Here is a 23239-nt window from a genome sequence, read left to right on the forward strand (position 1 = left end):
TTACTTTTGCATCACCTTCTGAAAGGTGCCCCCAGTGGTGCAGTAGGTTAAACCCTTGTGCCGGCAGGACTCCTGACCAACAGGTTGGCGGTTCAAATCCAGGGAGAGCAGGTGAGCTCTTTCTGTCAGCTCCAGCCCCCCGTATGGGGACATGAGAGAAGCCTCCCACAAGGATGGTAAAACATCAAACATCCAGGCATCCCCTGGGCAGTGTCCTTGCAGACGGCCAATTCTCTTACACCAGAAGTGACTTACAGTTTCTCAAGTTGCTCTTGACACAAAAAAAAAAAAAACTTGAAAGGAACCCTTTTCATCTTTGTACACCTTTTCAAAGGTAAATTAATTTCTATTTTCAAAGCATTAACAGAGATAATAGCAGCAGAGAAGTAAAAGACTGATCATATTTTAAATGATATCTGAAAGCTAATACAGTGCTTCAACATGGCCTATACCTAATTTGATCTCTTTTGGTTTTCAGTGACTGGATTTAATCTTTGGGGCTCTGTATTTGCAACAGGAATTGTCTGTACCTTCTACTGCACATTGGTAAGTACACAACTATAGTTCAACTTAAAAAATGATCATGGGAAGAATCATAGGGTGGGTAACATGCAGAGTGAAGGAAAATAAATGTAGGGGCGGTTCAGCCTTAAATAGGTTCAGATCCACCTCTTGCCATGTGACGGGGGCTGGTGAAGCCAACTGGCCCTAACCAAAGCTGGCCACCTTCACAGGGGTTTTCAACTACGCCCCATGCCTCATGGGCTTGCCCTTTGGTCGAGGGCGGGGCAATTCTTTACATCAGATTACAAGTGATACATGATTTCTTTAAAGCCTCTGAGCAGTAGTTACTCTGCAGTTTTTAACAGTTATCTAGGGTTCCAACTTTATCCATATTTTCTAGGGATTACACAACAATAGTGAAATGAGTAAAGCATAAACATAAATACATTGTTGTTGAGACAAATGAGTAGATGCCTTTCTCTCCTTATGCAGTAACATAGTAAAATATTTGAACATAACTGATAGACTTTTTTCTCAACTAATCATTAATAAATAGTTAGGATCAACAATTAATTGTAGTAAAAGTCTGGGCACATCCCATTGGCAGGAAATCAAGTGGTGACGGAGTATGACTTTTTCAAGCCATACAAGCATCACGCTATGATTCCCCTGTAACTGCAATGACAACATCCTGTAGTTTGTTGTTTCCTTGGACACTATTGCTCTTTGCTAATTTTCCTCTCCAAAACTGCAATTCCTGGGATTTAATAGAATACTACTGTGGTATTGTAAGTGAAGACACCAGGTATTAGGAGCAATGGTTGTGATTGTATGTGTGTGAGATGCAGAAAACAGTCAAAGTCAGGGTTGCTGGTGGTTTTTATGTCAGTTGAATGGAGAATCTGCTCTAACTTTGTAGGAACTGTCCAACATGTTAATTCTCATACCCGAAATAGGCTCAGCACCTTGAATAGATTACTTAAAATTCAGACTAAAACCCAGAGCTGATTCTTACTTCGCCCAATAGAAAACATCTGCCACCATGAGTAGAAAATTGTTCCCTATGAAAGAAGGCAACAGGGAATTTGGACAGAGCACTTCTCCACATGCAATGATAATTTTGTGAAGAAACATGTCTGAATAGGAGCTAACTAAGAGAAATAACAACAGGGACTTGCAGAGTACTAAATACTGAAAGAGGTTCTTTTGAATTCTTCTGTAACAAACTCAAACTAAAGACACATTCTTTTTTGTTTGTTTTTCTTTGATATAGGGAGGATTAAAAGCTGTTGTCTGGACAGATGCCTTTCAACTGGTTGTTATGCTGATTGGGTTCTTAACTGTTTTAATTCAAGGAACTCTTGAGAATGGGGGCCTTACAAATATTTGGGAAACTGCTGATAATGGATCACGCCTCAATGTATTTGAGTAAGCAGAATGGTGCCTGACATTAAGATCAATGATCTTGTTTATTGCATATGGAATGAGAAAAGCGTTCTTTTTAAATGGCAGGAAAGGGAATTTGTTACTGGAAGGAAATAACATCCTCTTTGTTCAAAGGCAAATTTATCAATTTTCACACAGCTAAATTCTCTCAGTCTATTTTGTCCTATTGTTGTTTTCAGTATCTTTGTTTTCTTGTATTTATTCTATAGAACAGAGATACTTAAAGAATTAGATTATTGCTTTTGAAATATAGGAGAAGTATTGAAAAGCCCAATATGTAGATGAATTTCAACTATATTGTTAAAAGTTTCTCAGCAATTGCCTAGCTGGCATCTTGATAAGGATTGAACAACCATCTCTCTATTAGCAATGTGACTTTTCTGCATATGGATAGAACTGCTTTGAGTTTCCTTTCCAGAGCCGATTTTGAGGGTCCAAAAGATAAAAGTTATCCACCCAATGCTTTCTGCACTTGAAAGCTGTTAAGGATACAATCCATTACATACAGATTTTATAACTGGTCCAGTTTTGTTCAAATCCCAAATTCAGTGGGACTTGATTTGATTAAATCATGGAGTGTGACCATGGAGTGTGAAATTCTTCTGGTTGTTGCTGATTGCCATTGCCGATGTTTGCTGAAGCACCAGTGCAATTCAGAGAGGGGAAGGAGGGAGAGTTCCCTCCTTTTTCCCCTCACCTCTCCAGTAATGGTGGAGCTTGGGCAAATATCAGCAATGCTGATGAATGATGACCAGAAGCAATTTTATGCTCCATGATCCCTGCTACAATGGGGAAAAGATGGCGATGATAAGTCCCATCCCCTGTTCCCCAGTTGACTGAGCATGGGAAAGTCAGGATTGCCATCTAACAGAAGTGACTAGTTCTGACATGGAACTGACCATAGTGCTTCAAATCCAGAACTTCAGATGAATTTTAGGTAAAATTTGTGTTAATTAAACATAGTATCCATAAAAAATAACATCAGCTGAAAAAATAGGTACATATCTACAACAAAAAAACTACAGCAACATAAACAGAAAGCTAAAAATAAATTAATTCTATAGAAAGAAGAAAGAAAAGAGAAAGATGAGAAAAAGAAGAAAAAGAAGGGAAAGGAAAGAAAAAATGGCAGATTTATTGATTTTCTACTGGAGAAGTAAATTTTTAAAATGTACTTGTCTGTAACTTTTTCAGTTCTGTGGCTTGCTTCTGTCATGTCTTTCAAAAGTGATACCCAAAAGAGATATTTGCACTTTTGTATCTTAAGCTCACTGGCACAAGAATCAGGACTTGCTTTTTGTACAATGGAGACCTTCTTTCAGTTTACTCTGTTTAATTAAGCAATTTGAATTTGTAGCTATATAGTGAAATCAAAGGGCAAATTGCCATAAATATGGGGTTCCCCTTCACAAATAAAGGGACAAGTTTTATCTTTTGATTTGTGAAAACCAGTTGAAGGCAGCAGTCCAGGGGATATAAACACAATATTTCTCATTTCTCCAGATTGAAGTTAGAGTTCCAGTTCTCCAAAATGTAAAGGTGTTCTTTTTGCCCTAAATTCTCTGCAAGAAAACCTGTCCCTTATTTACTTTCAATTTTTCTTCATGAAATGTGTTTGGGAAGAATTGGTGGTGAGTGCAGAAATCGGACTGACTCCTATTTCCGTATTTTGGAATAGACGTATCTGTTGTATTTAGTGTATAGCATGATGCTTCTCAATACAGCCTCATCACACTAGAGCATGGATCCACTTTAAATCCGGTTTCTGTATCCTGCAGAATTCTAGGGCTTGTAGTTTAGTGAGGCCCAAGACCTGTTTGGCTGAGCAGTTTAAAGGTCTCTCCCTAAACTTCAAGCCCCAAAATTCTGCATTCCCCATTCCCCTCAAAAGTTCAGCACTTTCGATTTTACAGTTTGGAATTCACTGTGAATTCACAGCCCTACTGTCATAGGTGTTATTAGTCACCGCTGAAATATATGCTCTAACCTAGAAGTTTAATTAAAGATTTAATTTTCCTTGTGTTTCCTTTATGCAGCTTTGACTTTGATCCCTTGAGAAGACACACATTTTGGACAATTGCAGTAGGAGGAACATTTACCTGGTTAGGAATCTATGGAGTGAATCAATCTACTATACAAAGATGCATTGCCTGCAAAACAGAAGTGCAGGCTAAGCTGTAAGTAGTCCTGCACTGGTATTGTAATATGGAACAGAGACACATTTAAAAAGAGTTCACCAATTTATATATACCTATTTGTTCAGTGGTGGTGGCATGTATTAAATATAGCCTATAGCTAGTTGTTAATTTTAATATCGAACTATAGATAATCATGCATGCTTATGATTCATTCTGTACTTTCTGTTGCAAATATGATTGCCAAGGTATTATAGGTTTAACTATTACAGATAGTGTGAAGAGCAGATGCCTATCTCAAACAACTGTGTACATGCAGGTTTGGGGCTAAATTTTCAACCTATTGGGCACATGCTGCTGGTCACGTTGGATGCTAGAATGCAGGAAAGCTGAAAAACCCTGAGCAAACTAAAACAGGAAGTGATTGAACATCCCCTTCCATTTTATCTAATTGTGAAAACACCACTCCTGGAAGCCTATAGGTGTAAAATTAACCCATTTTGTCTTCTATAGGAGATATAGGCTACTACAGAGAGGTCAAAGTCTGGAGAAAAATTTGGTAGACTGCTTGCTCAGCATGGGCTACTCTTTGCTTGGTACTCAACCCTACTGCACCCATATTGGGATGCTTTGTTTTGCAGTCTATACTCCGAAACACTCAAGTCCTTGAATCTTTTAATCACACTTCATGGATTGCCTTTGAAACACCTGTGTAATCTATATACCAGTAGCCAACATGATTCCTTCGGTCTTTTAAAAAGGAGCTCTAAGGGTTTTGGACCAGATGTTCACATATAAAAATGAACCCGTCTTTCCTATCTATCTATCTATCTATCTATCTATCTATCATCTATTGATCGATCAATCTATTGGCCATCTTTCTTCTAGCATAGTATTTATGACAAACAACTTTAATATGCTCTTTCTCTCTCTTTTTAGTGCATTATATCTTAATTTATTGGGACTGTGGATCATCCTGGTATGTGCTGTCCTTTGTGGATTGGTGATGTATTCCCATTTTAGAAGCTGTGATCCCTGGACTGCTAATTTCATTTCAGCACCTGATCAGGTAAAGAAACCAATCAGACATCTAAAGCGAAATATAGTTTATTGCATGGCATATCTTTGCAGTAAGGTTAGTGGCAGGGGAGATTCTCCATCTCAGTTTTTCTCAAATGCTGCTCCTCCAGGTGTTTGGGACTTCAGCCCCCAAAAATTCCAGCCCGTTTACCAGTGGTTAGGAATTGTTGGAGTGGAAGTCCAAAATGTCTTGAGGAGCAGAGTTTGAGAAACTCTGCATTTCATTAAACATTTTTGGCATGATGATGGAATATCCTAGAGTTGTTCCCTGATTTGCCCATAGAGTTCTGGCATCTATAATCTGTATTAGCAGGAACCAAGAGTGGGGGCCCTTCCACACAGCCATATAACCCAGAATATCAAGGCGGATAATCCACAATATCTGCTTTGAACTGGATTATCTGAGTCCACACTGTCATAGAATCCAGTTCAATGTGGATTTTATACAGCTGTGTGGAAGGGGCCTAGGAAAAGTGTGACATTATGAGGCAATTCCACTCTCTCTTTTTTTGTATTCCTTATTGGGTTCCCTGAACCCCTCAAAGTATGCAGATTCTCCCACACTTACTTTTGCCTCAAAAAAACCCCAATGGCAGGGCTGTTGTTTTGTACAAAACATCTCAAACCCTGTAACAAATTACTTTGCCACAAATCTGCCACAAATGGATAGAAAATCCAAATGTGGTAAACAGAAATATATTGCGTGAAGGGCATTGGATGCAAAAACACTCACAAGATAAGATAGCAAACAATATATCTGGATGATCCTGTCAGCGTTTGTTCATACTTTGGTATCTTGGATGGTAAATTGACAGAAAAGCAGAGGCCTAGCTGACACCTAGTAGAAAATTGCTGATTCACAATGCAGCAAGCAGGTGGTGGCTGATGCACTGGGAGATGGTATAAAAGGGAAGTACCTCTCATTTGCTGTGGAGAGGGTGAGTTTGGAGTTAGGAGGATTGGTTGGAGTTTGGAGAGATTTGTGAGTTGTAAATATCTTGTATATATTGCAACTGAATATATAAAGCCTTCCTGTGTTTGGAACAAGCATTTGGAGTCTGGTATCTTGTGTTCCTGCTACATCTACAAGAAGGGGAGTTTGGAGTCTATCTGGCATCTCCACGGGAAGCTTCTAGGACTCTGTTAAGGCAGCAGAGAATCCCTGACAGATACATTATATAAACACTTTATAAAATCACAACAAAATAATAATAATATTTTCATTTCTTACCTCTCCTCATAGTGTGAATCAGGTTACAACATAGCTAAAACACATAATCATAATCAACATTATATAAAATACACATATTTAAATGTATTTGTACAAATTCAAACATGGAGAGGCACTGAACTCATTATATGAGTTAAACTACTTCTGGCAGCCATTTGTAGCCCTCCATGGTTGAAAAGAGGCAGAAGTGTCCTGAAAGAAGAGAATTCTGGCAACCAACCTCATCATATTGAGAAATTTCAGCCTTTTTTCTAGCACGGAGAGGCCAGGGTTGAAAAGAAGCAGAAATGCCCCAACAGGAGGGAATTCAGAACACGGGTCTGGTGTTCAGAGCTCCTATTTCATATCACACTTTATTCACATCTTTACAACAGAAAAACAGATATGATAGTAACCATCAAAGTTTCCTGTCCTGTTTCATTGCCCATCTGCCAGCAGTCTCTTGTATCCTATGGGCTTCGATGCAGAACAATAGGATCCTATGGGGTTTGATGCAGAATAATAAGATGGTTTTAATCTGGATCACTGCTTCTTGTAGCCTCTGTGGTTTGATGCAGATCAATAGGATCCCACATAAAACAATGGTTTTAGCCCTGGATCACTGCCTCTTGTATACGCTGGGGTTTGGGGCAGAACAATATTTCCTGTGGGAAGACGAAGTTTTAAATTGGTGCCAGTCTCCTTTAATGTTAGGGACTTTGGGCAGGGCAAGGGCTCTGTTGGTTTTTGGATATTGATGTCTCTCCTGATTAAAAACAAAAAGTAATACTGACCTTTTGATGGATGTAAGATGAATGTATTGCCAGCTTTCCACTTGTCAGTGTCAGTGTGATGGGGAGGCAGAACTCAAAATGGGACTGCTGATGATGTAAGAGGGGTAATTCTCTACCTTAAAGAGATGGTCACCCATGTTTTCCCCTCTCAATGTGATGAGGTTGTTAGTCAGTTCCAGCTGCAGAGACAGTTGGTGGCACCTATGGGTCTGGATCCAGGCATTGATCAATTTGGCTGTTGATTGATGAGCCTGCCAAACTAGCCCACTACCAGATAACATAGAATGATGTGTGGAGTAAGTGACCTGGTAGGCATGTGCCTCATAATCTCTTCAACCCCACCATCACTGGGAGGGAAAGGCTGCACATGAGGCTTCCTTCCAAGTGGCCAATCTCACTAGCTATCTACACTTCTGCCCTTGTCCCCACCAATCTGAAGACACAAAAAATGAGTTAGCACAAGGGCAAAAATTAGCCTCTGTCTACTCATTAGTCGGCCACTCTTGAAATAACCATATATTTCACTGTTTGACAGAATTCAATGTGCAAAAAGCAATGAGTGATGGAGTTGGGAAGGAACAGTGTCAGTCATTTTGTGTGCATGAGAAAGGTGTAAGAGAACCAGCAGAGCAGAATGCTACAAATGGCTATGGTAACTAAAAATATAAGAAGCTGTAGGGCATCAAAGTGCACACACATATACACTTAAACTTCATTCATTTCAGTGGTAAAACATTCCTAACATACCTTTCTTTCTCCCTTGAAACAGCTAATGCCATATTTTGTTATGATTATCTTTTCCCGGGCCCCAGGACTTCCAGGATTATTTGTTGCATGTGCCTTCAGTGGAACACTCAGGTCTGTGTCTCATTCAGTTGCTTCTAGTATTTAGGTGTAACTGGCAATGCTGCTTGTTACTGGGGCAAGGGAAACAGAGCACCACAAAGAAACAAAGAATTGGATGTGCAGACGCAGTTCCCAAAAATATTGCATAATTTTTTTCCTACCTGTCCACACAATGAAATGCTGCAGTGCTTTGTGTCTCTCTATGTGGTCCAGCACAGAGCTTGTGGCATTCTTTGGCAAGACAACTGTCCCTGTGTCTTTCCAAACTAATTAAAAACCAGAAGTTTCTTTGGTATGAAAATATCACTCAAATGCTCATTTTCATGTTAAAAGAGCTGGCCATGTCTGGATGAGACAAGAAAATTTGATTTTGATTGCCGGTAATAGGGAAATGTGCCTTGAATATAAGGAAAACACCTACCATTGTGCAATGTGCACCCATTCAGAGAGACTGCATCAGTGCGGTATGTGCATGAAGAATAAAGTAGGTGAGGGAGAATAAAAGAAAAGAGAGAGAAGACATAAAATAGGTTGTCTGAAGATCTAAGATGTCATTAACAGATTCTCAGCCAGATAAAATCTTTTTTAAATGTCCTGGTGTGTCCCTTCCTCTTCTAACATTGCTCTTCACAAGGTTATCCATAGATCTTAATCTTTACAGAATAGGGATATATAAACTTGGGAGAAAGAAAAGTCCATTTAAAAATCTTGTGTCCTTTAATTGCACACAAAGCTACAGCTGTTAATGTGGGGTGGGCATACTGTAGATCTTCAGATATTGAGCTTGGGTAGTAGACAGAGATAATAGGATTTGAAGTTGAACTACATACAGGACGTCATTAGATGGCCCATCAGATTGACAGTGTAGGGAACCAACACAATGTGTTGCCTACCCTCGGGGTCCATGGTATTCCTTCCCACAATATTTCCCCGCTGTCCCCAACTTCCTATTTGGCTCCTCTGCCTTTTTTCTATGAGGAGTCAGGTGTACACAGAGTCCTGTCAGAAGTAGCCCTGCATTATGTGATAGGCTCCGAGGAGCTCCGTGCGGCACCAGAGAGAAGTGGGGAGAAGACACTTTATCTCTCCCTGCATGTGATGAGGTCATGAGAGGACAACAGAGTCTCAGTCTCTGTGTTAAATCAATACACCAAGAGCTCGATTATTCAAAGAATATTATTAGATGTGCATCCAAGCAAAGGACCAGCTGCAGCAATGAAAACCTTGTGAATTGTGAATTGTTCTTTTGCAGAAAAAAAGGGTTATTAGCCTAGCAACACTTGTAGTTTGCATTGATAAATACATTTGAGTCCTTCTGTTGTAAAATAATATTTTATGTGCAATGGTAGCTGGTCATTGGGGCACTGAAGCTGCTTTGAGTCACAGCACGAATTCTGCTTCAAGATACAACTTTAAACAAACTTTCCAAGGTTTTAAATTTATGTTAGAAGTCCACTACCTCCCTGACACAGATGCTACCAATGGATACCTGTTGTTGGAATTAATGGCATCTTGACTTGGAGGAAAACAGAGAGCTTGAATGCACCCTCCCTCATATGGAAAATGTATTATGCCATTTTCATTTCTATGCTGCAGTGATTACTAATTCTGCAGGACAGAAGCAAAACAGTCTGTTGAATGCTAGTGGCATGCAGTTGATATGGACATGGTGACATTGGATTTATTACTTGTAGTGTGAGGGGCTCAGCATTTTCCTTTAAAGAAAATCATGGCAATGGCTAGTTAATATATAGTAATAATCTAAGTCGGGAAGAAGGGGCAATGGCTGAAGTTCTTCTTTGAAGAATGTGTGTGTATACTTGAAGAAAATTCAAAAATATAAGAGCATGACTGAATTGCCTAGAAAATGGCTGGAATCTTTTATACAGGCTTGATGCAGAAGGAATACAATTCAAAAGGAAACAACAGACCCAATCGAAGTAAACAAGAAAAGGGACAATTTTATCACAGTGAAGAGGTCACTTCAAAATGTGTTCTTTGTGATATTGTCATCATGAACTAAAAAGACTGCATTGACCACAGGTTGAAACATACACTAATTAAGGTTATGGACACTACTGTGGCCTCTGTTTCTTCTTTTTGTTACTCAGGTTACATCCAAATTGGCTATTAATATGAAAAGTCAAAGGGAGATGGGGCATAATAGAAATAATGTGAAATAAATCTGTTCATGCACAGAAACAGCCATTTTTGGATTTTGTTTGCTCATATGGGAGTTTTTGTAAAATTATGGAGTGTTCTACCAAGGTTGGTAGAACACTCCACAAGGATATCTTTGGAAGCATTTTGTTAGATCTAAAGACATAAAAGAGCTTAAAAAGATAACAGAGAAAGGTGGGTGGAATGGCTTCTACATGGAATAGTAGAAAAATCAAGCATGGATTAACTGCCATAGGAGTAGTGGATCAGCTACCTACACCAGTACAACCCTTGTTAGGATTGAGAGAAAGTTCTTATGTCATGTATGTTTGCATTTACAGTACAGTGGCGGCAAGTATTAATGCTCTGGCAACAGTCACATCTGAAGATTTGGTCAAGTACTTCTTCCCACATCTCTCTGAACGTGTTAACACCTGGATCAGCAAAGGCTTGTGTAGGTAGAGTAAAGAGATCATATTCTTCTTAGCTCTAAAAGCATGCATTGTAACTAAACCTGCTGGGCAAGGTGTTTCCAAATAGATCATTTCTCAGATTTCAAGAGAGTACAATTCTGCCCTCATCTTGAATTGTAATATTACTGATAATATCTTTTTGCAATATATTATGTCACAGTTGGACAAATTGTGGTCCATAGGCTGCATGCAGCCCGCGAGCCTGTTTTGGCAGCCTTCAGAGCCTATCAGGAATATTTTGGTCCTCAGAGTCCTCTGGGGGAACAAGTATGGGTTTTTTTTTTTGCTATGTTTTGGAGTGTCCCTGGCCATTATTAAAAACTAGAAATAAATCAGAAGTTACTTCTACTCTCTGGGGCATGAAACATGGCAAAAATTCCAACCACGGACTCAAGAGGGCATTGGAGGCCAATGTTGGGGATTTTTTTTTAAAGTGTGGGAATATCCTCTTCAACAGTGTATACGGAGTTAATAGGGTCCCCAAGCTTTCTCATTTGCCCATTCCAGCCATATGAAATACTGTTCATTGACATAGACAGATCTATTCAGAACTAAATTGAAGCTGAAAGGGGCTTACTTTCACATTGCTTTTTTAAAAAATCATGGACAGTGATTAATGGCCATTTGATCCCTTTTCTTTTGGCTTGTCTTACCCACTCTCATTTGTGCCTAGTATATTCAATATGAGGTGGCTGCCTTATTATGTTCAGTGGTGGAACGGGCCCTTTAAATTATTATAATGTGAATTAATTATCTACTGAGTCTTGAGATTAAATTCAAACCATCAAAAAAGCCCAAACCCATTAGCCACAAAAAGCTGGTGCTATATAAGAGTATGCTAATGAGATAGTTTTCTTCTTATGTTTAATTTATATATTCCTCTTTTGTATTGTATTCTTGTAGTTTATGCAAGTAAGCCCACAAGAAGGGTGGTAGCCTTTTGGTACAATACATATTTTGTTTAAACAAGGTGTCATTTTTAACCCCCGTGTCTCAGACAGTCGTTTGGAGTAGACCTCCCTCTAGCACAGTGGTTCTCAACCTGTGGGTCCCCAGATGTTTTGGTCTTCAACTCCCAGAAATGTGTTGTTGCACATGGGTATATTCATAGGCAAGAGTATGAGTGAAGAATTCTCAAGTGTATTATGCATCACTACATCTTAAAATCCGCATAATTATGTTCCTGATTGCTTTAATGACTTCTATTGAGCTGACATACATGTTCAATATTTGTCCATTAGAAAGGGAATACTGGGATCTACACAGATTCATGGAAAGAGAGAAACCCTCACTTTATTTATTTATTTTATTTATTTACAGTATTTATATTCCGTCCTTCTCACCCCGAAGGGGACTCAGGGTGGATCACAATGTACATATACTTTGTTTGAAACACATGAAGATTAAGGCCGAGTGAGGGATTTTAAAGTGTCATTGCTGATTTTCTAAAATAGTTGTCCTTTCAAATATATTATATATTATAACTGAAAAGATAACAAAGTAAATGTGCTTTGCAGCCTTTGTAAGTGGTGATGGCTTGATCATGCATTACTTTTTCTGTTACTGAAAGTGGTAATGGCTTATATTGGAACAAAATTTGAATTACAACTCAGAAGAGCTATTAGGCTAACCAGGTTTTCTTTCATTGCAATTTCATAACTTTTCCCATTGTGAGATATTTTAATATTCGTCTAGACAAGGCAGGAATATGTAAGTAGTGAACTAGATTGAGCCTGTAAGGATTTTCTGTCTAGTGTTACCCCAGTGGTAAACCAGCTAGGATTTCTGGGAGTTGCAGGCCACAACACCTGGTGACTCACAGGTTGAAAACCACTTCTCTAGCACATGCGGAGAGCCACTACTAGTCATAGTTTGATTTGGTCTTAATTGTGTATGTAATCCCCCCCCCCCAAGTCACCTTGCACTATGATTTAAAAATGAACTAACTGCATATGTTTGGCATCTCTCAGAGCCACCTTCCTCTTCGGGGGCATTATGTACAGCAAATTTCAGACTGTGGCTCTGCAGCATTTTGAGCTGAAATGCATACTTTGCAAATATAGGCATACTGCAATCAAACTATTTTTGGAGTTTAGTGGGCATTCACTGTTTGAAATGGCTGCTGTAATTCCTTTAGGGACTTTATCAGATATTCTTTGGGCTCCATTTCCATACACTTAGGAATTCCTCGAAGACCACCAGATGACATAAGGGCATTTCCAGTGGGACTCTGTGGGACTCTGTTTCCTAAGCACATGGAAGTGGACCCTGAAGACTGTTTTCCAAAGAGCAAAATGCAGGGGAAAACAGGGAGAAGAGAGGGAAAGTTGCAATATGCATATGGAATAGCTGGTCATCTCAGAAGATGGGAAATAATGGGAGGGAACGGTGTAAGATGGTTCCCAATGCTTTCCCCCTGCCTGTCTGATGAGTCCCTAAGACTGATTCAAGGTTTTTTTTTTAGAGTGCTTTAAGAAAATTTTAAAGATAATTTTAATGTGTTTGAAAAATGTGTTTTCAACCCTTCTCCCACAGTCTGAAGGGAATTCTGTGGACTGGCAACTAGATATTTCCTTCTTTGCTCTTCCACTGATGGAAGAGATGGAAACTTTCAGTGACAGCATGGCCCCAGGTTGTGTTGGCTGGAGGTTTTTAAAATTATAGTCCCAAAAAATCCAGTGCTTCTGAATGAAGCTCAGAACTGCTCTGAAGAATAAACTTCGGAAAATGTCCAGACAGAAAATGACCTCTCCTCAATCTAAAGGCAAAACTAGTTCCCTCAGCAGAAATGCTTCATTGGATTTTATCTAAGGACTGCTCTTGCTGCGATTAGTAAACTCTGGAACCAAACTGTTATTTTTTACTTATCTAAAAATCCAAGGGAATTCTTATGAATGTTTTAATCCATGCTCTTGGTAATTCAATGTGGTTTATCTCTCCCTTTTCTCATCCCAGGCATAGTATTTGGAGTGGTCTGTACTTCAATGGCTGTAGCAGCATCACTCATGGGTGGTGTTGTGCAGGTAACTATGTATTGTAAGATATTGAAAATATCTTAAATGGCCTTTGTACGCTTTTTCAGGTTTAACTTTTGTGGATTTGATTAATATAATTTTTTCTAGGATTCTTTAGATCATCTATGATGACTCTAGAGTCAGCTTCCACTGGAACTGACTATAAACCTAGAGATTTCTAGAGAGAACATTTCTCTAGGAATGTACAGATTCTCAAGCATGATTTTGTGGTCAGCTTCTTGAAAAAGAAATTTCTTGAGAAGTGTTCTATGAGGTTAAAAATAGCATTTTCCCACTGTCGTAGAGCCCCTGAACAATTAATCCCCATAAAAGTGGATGTATTTCCCTCCCTGAGAAATGAGACTTCAGCATCTCTAGTAGAAGGATCTCTTGTGTGTGTAGAGATTCTCTGACTGAAAAAGATGCTGAGAAGCTCTTGGGGGGATCCTGCTAGCATTTTCTCATTTTATGTGCAATTTTTATTATTTTCCTTATGAAGGATGAAGAGTTGTCAGTATTTATTTGATTGGAAAGTTTTTTTCTTTTATAATTACTCTCTCTCCATTTTGGAATATATAGGAATAAAATATCATTGCCTGAGAAGGAAATAGTACTGGAATTCTTTTGTTTAGAAATGGGTTGACATTCCAAAGTTATTTCAGTAGGAAAGGGACTGCCTTCTGCCATAGAAATAATTGTGCTTGTGAACTGTGGTGCAGAAGATGTGATTCTTTCATTGCCATCTCATAGCTGAGGGACGGATAAATGTTTGCTTCAACCACCTCTTCATATAGTCCCTGGGGCCGTGCCATTTTGCCAGCAGTTGTGCGAGTTGCCTCGTGGCACCCCATGCATCCTCCTTCCTTCCCTCAACACATGGTGGGGATGGGACAAGGCCCTGTCCACATTAGATGATTGAAAGGGCAGCAAGGCGTATGGCTGCATTACCCTTTGCCCCATCAGATGGAGGAAAGAGCAAAAAAAAATTCGGGTAGCTCCATTGGAGCTACCCAAAACACATTTTCCTTTCTGTCATGGCAAAGGGAGTATCTTGCAATGCTTCCCCATCACTTTGAGAAGAATGGGGGTGGGGCCAGGCCAGCATTGGGTTGTTGTATGTCTTTACAAATGTCTAATACGTCACAAGGAGAAAACAAAAAGGGTAAGGGTTATTGAGGTATGGGGAGTTCTTTTACAAAATTATCATTGTTACAACCAAGTCTTCATCTCTACTTCTTTAACACATATTTCATAAAATATTGAGGATTCTAGCAATTTTAATTTCAAGTCCATTAGTTGTTTCTTCTTATGTCTTTTCACACTGTCTCCTGATCTTCATATATTCTTTTCCAGTTCAATGGAAATGGATCTTAATTTTCCCTAACAGATTATTTCACATTAAATCTTTCTTAAATTATTTATTATTAATATCTACAAATATATATATATATATATATATATATATATATATATATATATATCCTTGTGCTTCTATAATTTCTATATCACTGATATTGTGTATTTTTTCTATTATAATTTCTTAACAATTGAGTCATCAGATAGCATACATACAGAAGACAATAATATATTATTTATCAGTGTTCTTTTGTTTGGTTTTTCACTCTTTCTGATGCCTTCCACTCTCTCCAGTATTACAATTTTTCCATTAAGTCTTGTTTGTTTATTAAGGACAAAACTCTTAATATAATCATTTCAGCTTTGTTTGTAAATGCAGGCATGATTTGTTACAAATGTCATTTAGATCTTTAAAAGGCATAAGAATTTAAAGTTGATTTTGATAATATAATTTTTAATATAAATTTATTGTGTCATCGAAGGCTTTCATGGCCGGGATCACAGGGTTGTTGTATGTCTTTCGGGCTGTGTGGCCATGTCCAGAAGTATTCTCTCCTGATATTTCACCCACATCTATGGCAGGCATCCTCAGAGGTTGTGAGGTATGGAACCTCACAACCTCTGAGGATGCCTGCCATAGATGTGGGCGAAACGTCAGGAGAGAATACTTCTGGAACATGGCCACACAGCCCGAAAGACATACAACAACCCTATAAATTTATTATTTATTTGTTGTATTTGGCATGAAAACCTACTAATCAGATTTTGATATTGGCTCAATATACTTCAGAAGAGGTGCTGTTTTAAAACATACATTCCCACCACTGTGAAACAGAAAGGGAAGTATCTCTTTAACAATGGTGCTTCCTGTTTATTGATTCTCTCTCCTTGATACTATTTAATGGAGATTTTGTTATTGTAAAGTGTTCTAGATTTATTAAGTGTTGCATCTATAGGTCAGCAACCTCCCCTTCTGTTAATATTCTCGGACAAAAGATAACAATGACCTCTTTTAAAAAAATGGTATTTCGAAAAGGAGATTATCTTTTTAATCTGTCAAGAAAAAGCATATAAAGGAAAAATAAGAACACTGTGGTTTCTGAGATAAGGCACTGAAAAAGCCATTATATTATAGAAAGAGGATGTGGAGACATTTAATGATCATCATAAGCTTCTAGATATCCTTTCCTTTCTCTTAACAGGCCTCACTTAGCATTCATGGAATGTGTGGGGGACCTATGCTGGGATTATTTACACTGGGAATTGTTTTTCCTTGTACCAACTGGAAAGTAAGTGAAAAGAATATTGTATTAAAAACAACTCAGCCCATACATGCTATTTGTGATTGTTGTTAATGAAGTTGTCAGCATTCATATTAATTTTACATTGATGCTAAATGTACATCTCCTGTTAGTGTATTATAATCTTGCCATTATTCTATCTTCAATGAACCCAGGAGCCTGAAACTTATTGGTTAGGTTTAACTAGAGTAGAACTATTTAATTAATTGTTATTTGAGGAGTCAACATGTGGTAAATATGGTTGGTTCAACAGGTCTACTCCAGGACAAATGCAAGGATACAGGTCTTTAAGTCCACTATTGGATCTGTTGCTACTAGAGGTTTACAATAGGCTTTTTCTAAATAACAGGGAGGATCAGAACCTTTTCTGTTACAGCTGCCATAAGTTAATTGGGTGTGTTATCAACTTCTGCATAAAAAAAGGTACTTGGTTTGCAAGCTTTGAGCTTTGCATTTTGGCTTAGCTTGATGGCTTGTTGAGAGCTGAAGAAGCTGTTGCTGGGAGCGGTTAACCAGTGTACTGAGGCTGAAGACTGAAGTCGTTTGAAGTGCTGATTATTTATGGAAATATAGGAACATTCTACTAATAACAAAGTAGCGAGACTGTATTGTTTGCAGTATGTTTGCATGTCATTTAAATATCACCGGAGATATTGTTTGTTATACATGGGTGAGAACAACTCTTCTGTTTTGCTTTGTGTTTTGTGCTACAGTGAATGGAACTAATTTTTTTTCTACTTTACAGTTTTTATAACACTAAGAGTAAGAGGGGCCGAGATATTCTGCAGGCCGCTATCACTATCCTGACAGGATCAACATGTTCAGTCATATGGTCTAGTATTATATGGTGGAAAGCTAGAGAATATGTGTTGCAGAGATGTAACTGAAAATACTTTCTATAGACCAGTAATCCCTTCTCTGGTTTGTAATGTATGCAATATGATTAGTCATGGCACTGTTTTTATTTCATTTATTTTTCAGGGTGCCTTTGGAGGTCTTCTTACTGGAATAACCTTGGCATTTTGGGTTGGCATTGGTGCCTTTGTGTACCCTGCTCCCTCTTCAAAGTCCTTACCTTTGCACCTTTCAACAGCTGGTTGTATAACCAATAATTCAGAGACTGTTACTGCAATGATGCCTACTTTACCTCCTGTCAGGTGTAATTCCCTTTTATTCATCTTTCTATTACAACCCATTCAAATACAGTTAATTTTTATTATATTTATATAGTTTCATAGTTTCTGATAAGCGGATGTACAATGTTCCATGCAACATTGTATATCATTCATATATATATATATATATATATATATATATATATATATATACATATATACACACACACACACACATACACACACACACACACATGCACATATATAGGGTATTAGGCTTCCTAAAATCATTACCATAAATTGAAGGAAAGGAGAGAGAGGGGGAGAGGGAGAGGGAGAGAGATTATACCCAATTTTTGTCATCCTAGGCCTCATCTGGCAGATACCTGGTATTCTTTGTCATATCTTTACTACAGTGCAGTTGGATGCATTGGATGTGTTATGGCAGGACTTCTGATCAGTTTTGTGACAGGTTAGTTCTTTAATAATATTTATGGCCTTGAGCACAGTTTATTTTATAGATTTGTTATCTGCAATAATAGAGGAAAATATATGTGTATCTTCCTGTGGCATCTGCAACTTATTCCATGTTAAACTGGATGCTTCAAAAGTTGAGTGTGTCTTTTTGGCTGCTGTCCAAATTGCAGCAAAGAGTTTCAAACTGAATTTCCTAATGGAGCAGTGGATTACAAAAGTAGGAAAATGGAAAAGTGTTCACTAAAATATTGCTGGTAAACTCTTAAGGTAAAGAAATATGTTTGGTAAACTGTTGGCCCCATGGACCAGTTTTAGGGTACAGTGTTCCCTCCCTACTTTGCGATTCGCTTTTCACTCCCTAACTGCTTTTTGTTTTTTTTTCCTGAGAGGTGTGCATGCGCAAAAGGTACCAGTTTCCCTTTTGCGCATGCGCTCTCCCTCTCGTCAGTGTCCAGCCGGGCCACTCTGGATGCCGATGGGAGGGAGGCGCATGCACAAAAGGGAAACTGGCAGGCGCCGAGAGGAAGAAGCGCAGGAGAAGGCTTGCAAAGGGCAGAAAGGCCACCTAACTACTAGTATAATGTGTAAATATTGAAATAAATATAGTGCCCCTACTTCACGGAATTTCACTTATTGCGGATGGTCCTGGAACATAACCCCCACGATAAGTGAGAGAACACTGTATTAACTATTGGCTCAGACAGAACCAGATATAATTCATCTGGCCTATAATATTCCACCAGTATAATAATTGATAGGGATGCTGTGCTAAACCTGTTGACATTTGACAGGGTATTTTTGGTTGTGCTTGTTGAAGTACTGGGTTTCATGCTGAAATTCAAACTGGGGATAGGTAGGAGGGGAAAAAAGAAAGGCCATTTGTAAGTCGTCAAGAAATCATGACAGATGCTTTAAACTGGACTGTTTTGGTCATTATCCAATTTCCAATCTCACTGTAAAAATTAAAATTAAAAAGCTGAAATGGCAAAAAGGGAGCTTCTTAGAAAAAAAATAGAAGCAAATCAGCCAAAAAAGGGAGTGGAGAGCTCTGTCAATGTGTTAGCTAAACATCTCGAAAATGGGAGTAGCTTTTATTGTTATCTAAATTTTGGTGGCCATTTTTAAATTCTAATTCTTAAGGAGAGCTTCCTAGAAGGTAAAAGGAAAACCTGCCACATCTCTTTAGAAAACAACTTTTTATAAGGATTTGAAAACAGGCGCAGATTCCCTGGGGATAGTGCTGTGAAGACTCCAGTTTAGGTCTCACTCCAGATTTTCAAGGAGCTATGCACTGGGTTCTGAAAACTGATGTAGACTTTAGTCTGTGAATGCTTATGCCAACATATTTCTCTCAGAGTCATACTCAGACCCGATCTACACTGCCAGATAAAAATGCTACACAATCTGTTTACATACTGATCTGGTCTGACGCATTAATGAAATTAGTGAAGAATTTTATCTTTATACATAAAGATATCTATGGGCAGAGTAGGGGAAAAACCTTTGTGTACTGTTAACATTGTATATAACATATGTAATGATCAGCTCTTTTTTGTTTTAACTCATGCTTTGCTCTCCCTAGGTCCAAGTAAAGGAAAAGATATTAAACCAACATTAATTCGTCCAGTCTGTAACATATTTTTCTTCTGGTCTCAAAAATGTAAAACATTTTGGTGGTGTGGAGTGGATCAAGAGGACAGCAAAGCCCTTCATGTGAGACTTTTCCTCAATAAGAGACTTCAACATGTTTTGCACTTGTTGGCCTATGAAATCTTTTAAATCTGCACACTATTTTAGCCTGAGAATGTTTTTTGGAAAACAGTTGGCAGTACTTCCTAGTGGTAATCCAAAACGGAAATACTTCTAGTTTCCAAGCTCTTATTATAAGAGTAAATATTTCATAACTTAGTACTATCAGGTGTTCTTCAGAGCTCAGTAATCCTCACATGTTAGCAGATAAAGCCATCAATATAAGAAGCATGTGGTATTAATAGGAATGGACAGATAATTCTAGGCCTATTCACTCTGTATTTCAATTGTCATGGTTTTATCATATGGAATTCTAGTCTTTGTAGTAGTTTGGGCCACTAAAATCCTATGGTTGACAATTCCAAATGCCTCTCCTTAAAGTGCTGTAGCTCCATAGGATGGAACCATGGCATTTCACGTGGAATAATAGGAGTATAATTGCATAGCGTGAACGGGCTCATGCTTCCATGTTATTGTTTTTATTCCTATAACCATTTTGTTCCACTTTAATATGTGTTCCAGGTGATAAATGGTATGGTTTTTGTATTGTCTACTTTTAAAGTAGAAGGTGCACAAAAGCATTCCATTTAATGCCTAGATATATTTTCTCATGAAATCATCATTTTTAAAAGATCAGTCTCATGGAGGTCTGGAAGGAATGCTTCACATAGGAAGATAGGGAAGACTTCTTTTAATGCTTTTTTTGAAGAAGGGAAAGAACTACTTCTCATTTTTCCACATGGGAGAAGAAAAGGTACACCAACTCAGGAGATGGCATAATTTTATTTCTGTTCTCTGGGCATGTTGGGGTACAGGAGAGGGTGGGATCCTGTGGATTAATGGTTGCTGCTGACACACCTTTTTATCATCTCTGAAATCAAGAGTTCTGAGATCAGAAGATGATCTCTTGCAAACCTTTCCACAGAGGCATGTAAGAGTGTAATGAATTCATATCTTCCTTGCTAAGAAAGTGGTGCTCTGCACCACAGAACATCCTTTGAGAAACCACAGGAAGATGATGTAGTTAAAGGAAGAAAGAATTGTTCAAAATATCCAGGGAGTATGAATTGTTCTGTATGCAAGCTATTGCATATGACGAGTATGTGAACCCTATCAGTCGTCTGTAAGTCAGAGGAGAACAGGAATAGAATCAGCTCAAAGTTTCCTGAGTCACATCCTTACCCTTGTGTTTTCTTTCTCTTTTCTGTCACCTTCCTTGGAATTGTTTTGTATTTATCAGTGTCTGTAAGTGAGAGGAGTAGGGCAGTGTTGAAACACTGATTCTACCAAATGTATAGCTTTGTTTCTTTGTCATGCTAGCACAAGCTGTGATTGACATAGAAATCAAAAACATTTTTTTCTTTATATGAGTTTAGATAATGTTAGGGTTTTGCCATTGGCACAAGAACCTATCAGTAGATCTCAGGTCATGTGATGGATTTCCTCCCTCCCCTTCAGCCCCCACATACATAACAAAGTGATGCCTCCTTCTTTCCTTCTTCCCACCACAGTCCTCAGAGCCAGTCAGAACTCTGTTTGGGAGCGTTATCTCATATATTGATGCTATACACAAATTGAAAGGCACACAGAAGTTGGGTAGGAAGGGGGAAATCTACTTCTAAGACTTGCTAATGGGCTCATATCAGTGCAAGAACTCGGATGATTCCTGGCCATTGTTGTCAAACATGAAGATGTTTGCATAGCTCTACTGATAGGATTAAAAAAAATGAAGATAAAGGTTTATTGACAGCTATTCTTTGCTTGGTTAATGTTTATTTCTTTCCTGTTACTCTTTGTATTGCCTTCCTTTGTTTTTCTGTCTTTAGTGGCACCATGTTTTCCCTTTCTACAATCTTGCTTGTATAGTAACTTACTGATCTGTAGTCCAGGTTTCCTTCCATGTGTAGATATTCCCTTATTATTAAAGAAACATAAAGGATGATAATTAAAGTTATCTGTTCTCTAAATAAGAATGCCAACATAAAGTAGTGCATGATAACATTCTTATTCATTAGGGGTTCTGTCAGTAGAAATGGAAATGCCATCTTCACTTATTTGTATTTTCTATGTTGTTTCTCAGGAGGGACTGAACAATGATCGATTGAAATATCTCTCCGAAAAGGCAAATGCCACCAATGAGCTCAAGAATGGTTTGAATAAAGTAGTTCAGAGTCATCTGCCTGGTTATAACCCATATGAAAAATCCTACACTAATACAAGTGTAGAAAAAGAATCTCAGTTTTAGCATGACTCAAAGACATGCAGTTAACCACAGGAATTGCATAGTATTACCCCAGCTTTTTTTTATTGGGCGGGGGGGGGGGGAATCCACTGGGAATGCAACCAACTGAGGGAACACATTTTTATAACTTAATGGAAAGTAATTTTATTTACTAAACTCATTCCATAACAGAGGAGGTAACCTAAAACTCTAAGAAGTTAACTTTGTAAAATGTTTGCTATTTTATTTTTAAAGGCTCCGTGTTTTGTTCATAGTCTGAGCATTTTATTAGTCTCCCATTACTTCTACATTCATCTTTTGTTTCTGCAATAGATAAAGTAAAACTATGCTATAGATGACACCATTCATTTCCAATTCTACAATGTCTTTTCTTAGTTTTGTAGGTTTCCAAATAAACTCCTTATGGAACAATTTGTAATTTGTGAACAGATTATTAACTCACCCCCCACTCCTTGACTTATCCCGCTGTTGATGATCATTATTATTGGTTCAAGCTGTTACTGGTGTATAGGAGGATGTATGTGATTGGTTCAGGCAATCGTTTCTTATAAGTCCTCCTCTAATAATGGTTGAGTGATGCTGCGAGAAAGCTGAACTCAGCACCAATGGCTTATTGAGAATCTTTTAGAGTCTAGCCCTCCAAATCTCTCTGTCAACACAACTGCCTATTAGGCTTGTGCAATTCAGCTGAACTGTGATCCAATTCTGTTATTCCGAATTTCAGTGGACGTGCAGATCCATTTTCATGAACATCCCAAAAACAGCTGCTGTTTGAAAAGCTATTTTCAGTCTGCAGCCAAAAAATGTGGCAAGATCCGGCCCATTGGTGGCAATGGGGGGAGGGGGTTCCCGGACTTGCCTTCCCATCATTTTTAGGGCTTTCAGGATGAAAATGGCCACACTTAAAGGACACATCTACCACTGTTAGTCCACCTAGTTTCATAATGTTTGGGTCATCCCCTGATTTTTTAGGAATTTCTTGCTGGTGTGGAAATTTGGGCTTGGTCCCATGTTAGCCACCCCGAGTCCCTGCGGGGAGATGGAGGTGGGGTACAAAATAAAGTTGTTGTTGTTGTTGTTGTTGTTGTTGTTGTTACTGGTATAGTTCTTATAAATAAAAATAATAACACAATATTTTATTTCCTGATGGAAGAGGTTGAAGTTAGAGAGACATGATGGGTTCTGTTGGCAAAGCTTCCACAGAAGCCCAATAGTATATTATTTTTAGGCAGCAGCCAATTTATTATTAAATAAAATAAAACAGAGAGCACAGAGAGAAATATAATAAAACAACAGAGAACTTGTGATGAGATTGCAAAGGAAAGAAATTATTTGAT

The 23239-nt window shown here is 38.3% G+C and overlaps 1 protein-coding gene across 1 annotated transcript in view; it reads left to right on the plus strand.

Moving 5' to 3' along the window:
- slc5a12 (solute carrier family 5 member 12) overlaps positions 1-22315 on the plus strand; it is a 33043-nt gene extending 10728 nt beyond the window's left edge. The window contains exons 4-15 of the mRNA XM_003224248.4: positions 479-546; positions 1778-1932; positions 3987-4127; positions 5025-5154; positions 7939-8027; positions 10517-10629; positions 13604-13671; positions 16221-16307; positions 17301-17476; positions 17803-17906; positions 19494-19624; positions 21741-22315. Of these exons, the coding sequence (XP_003224296.2) occupies positions 479-546; positions 1778-1932; positions 3987-4127; positions 5025-5154; positions 7939-8027; positions 10517-10629; positions 13604-13671; positions 16221-16307; positions 17301-17476; positions 17803-17906; positions 19494-19624; positions 21741-21905 (1427 nt within the window). The 3' untranslated portion in view covers positions 21906-22315. The remainder of the gene's footprint in view (positions 1-478; positions 547-1777; positions 1933-3986; positions 4128-5024; positions 5155-7938; positions 8028-10516; positions 10630-13603; positions 13672-16220; positions 16308-17300; positions 17477-17802; positions 17907-19493; positions 19625-21740) is intronic.
- Positions 22316-23239: the final 924 nt, after the last annotated feature.

This window comes from Anolis carolinensis, chromosome 1 (assembly GCF_035594765.1).
Source record: "Anolis carolinensis isolate JA03-04 chromosome 1, rAnoCar3.1.pri, whole genome shotgun sequence".
Lineage (NCBI taxonomy): Eukaryota > Metazoa > Chordata > Lepidosauria > Squamata > Dactyloidae > Anolis > Anolis carolinensis.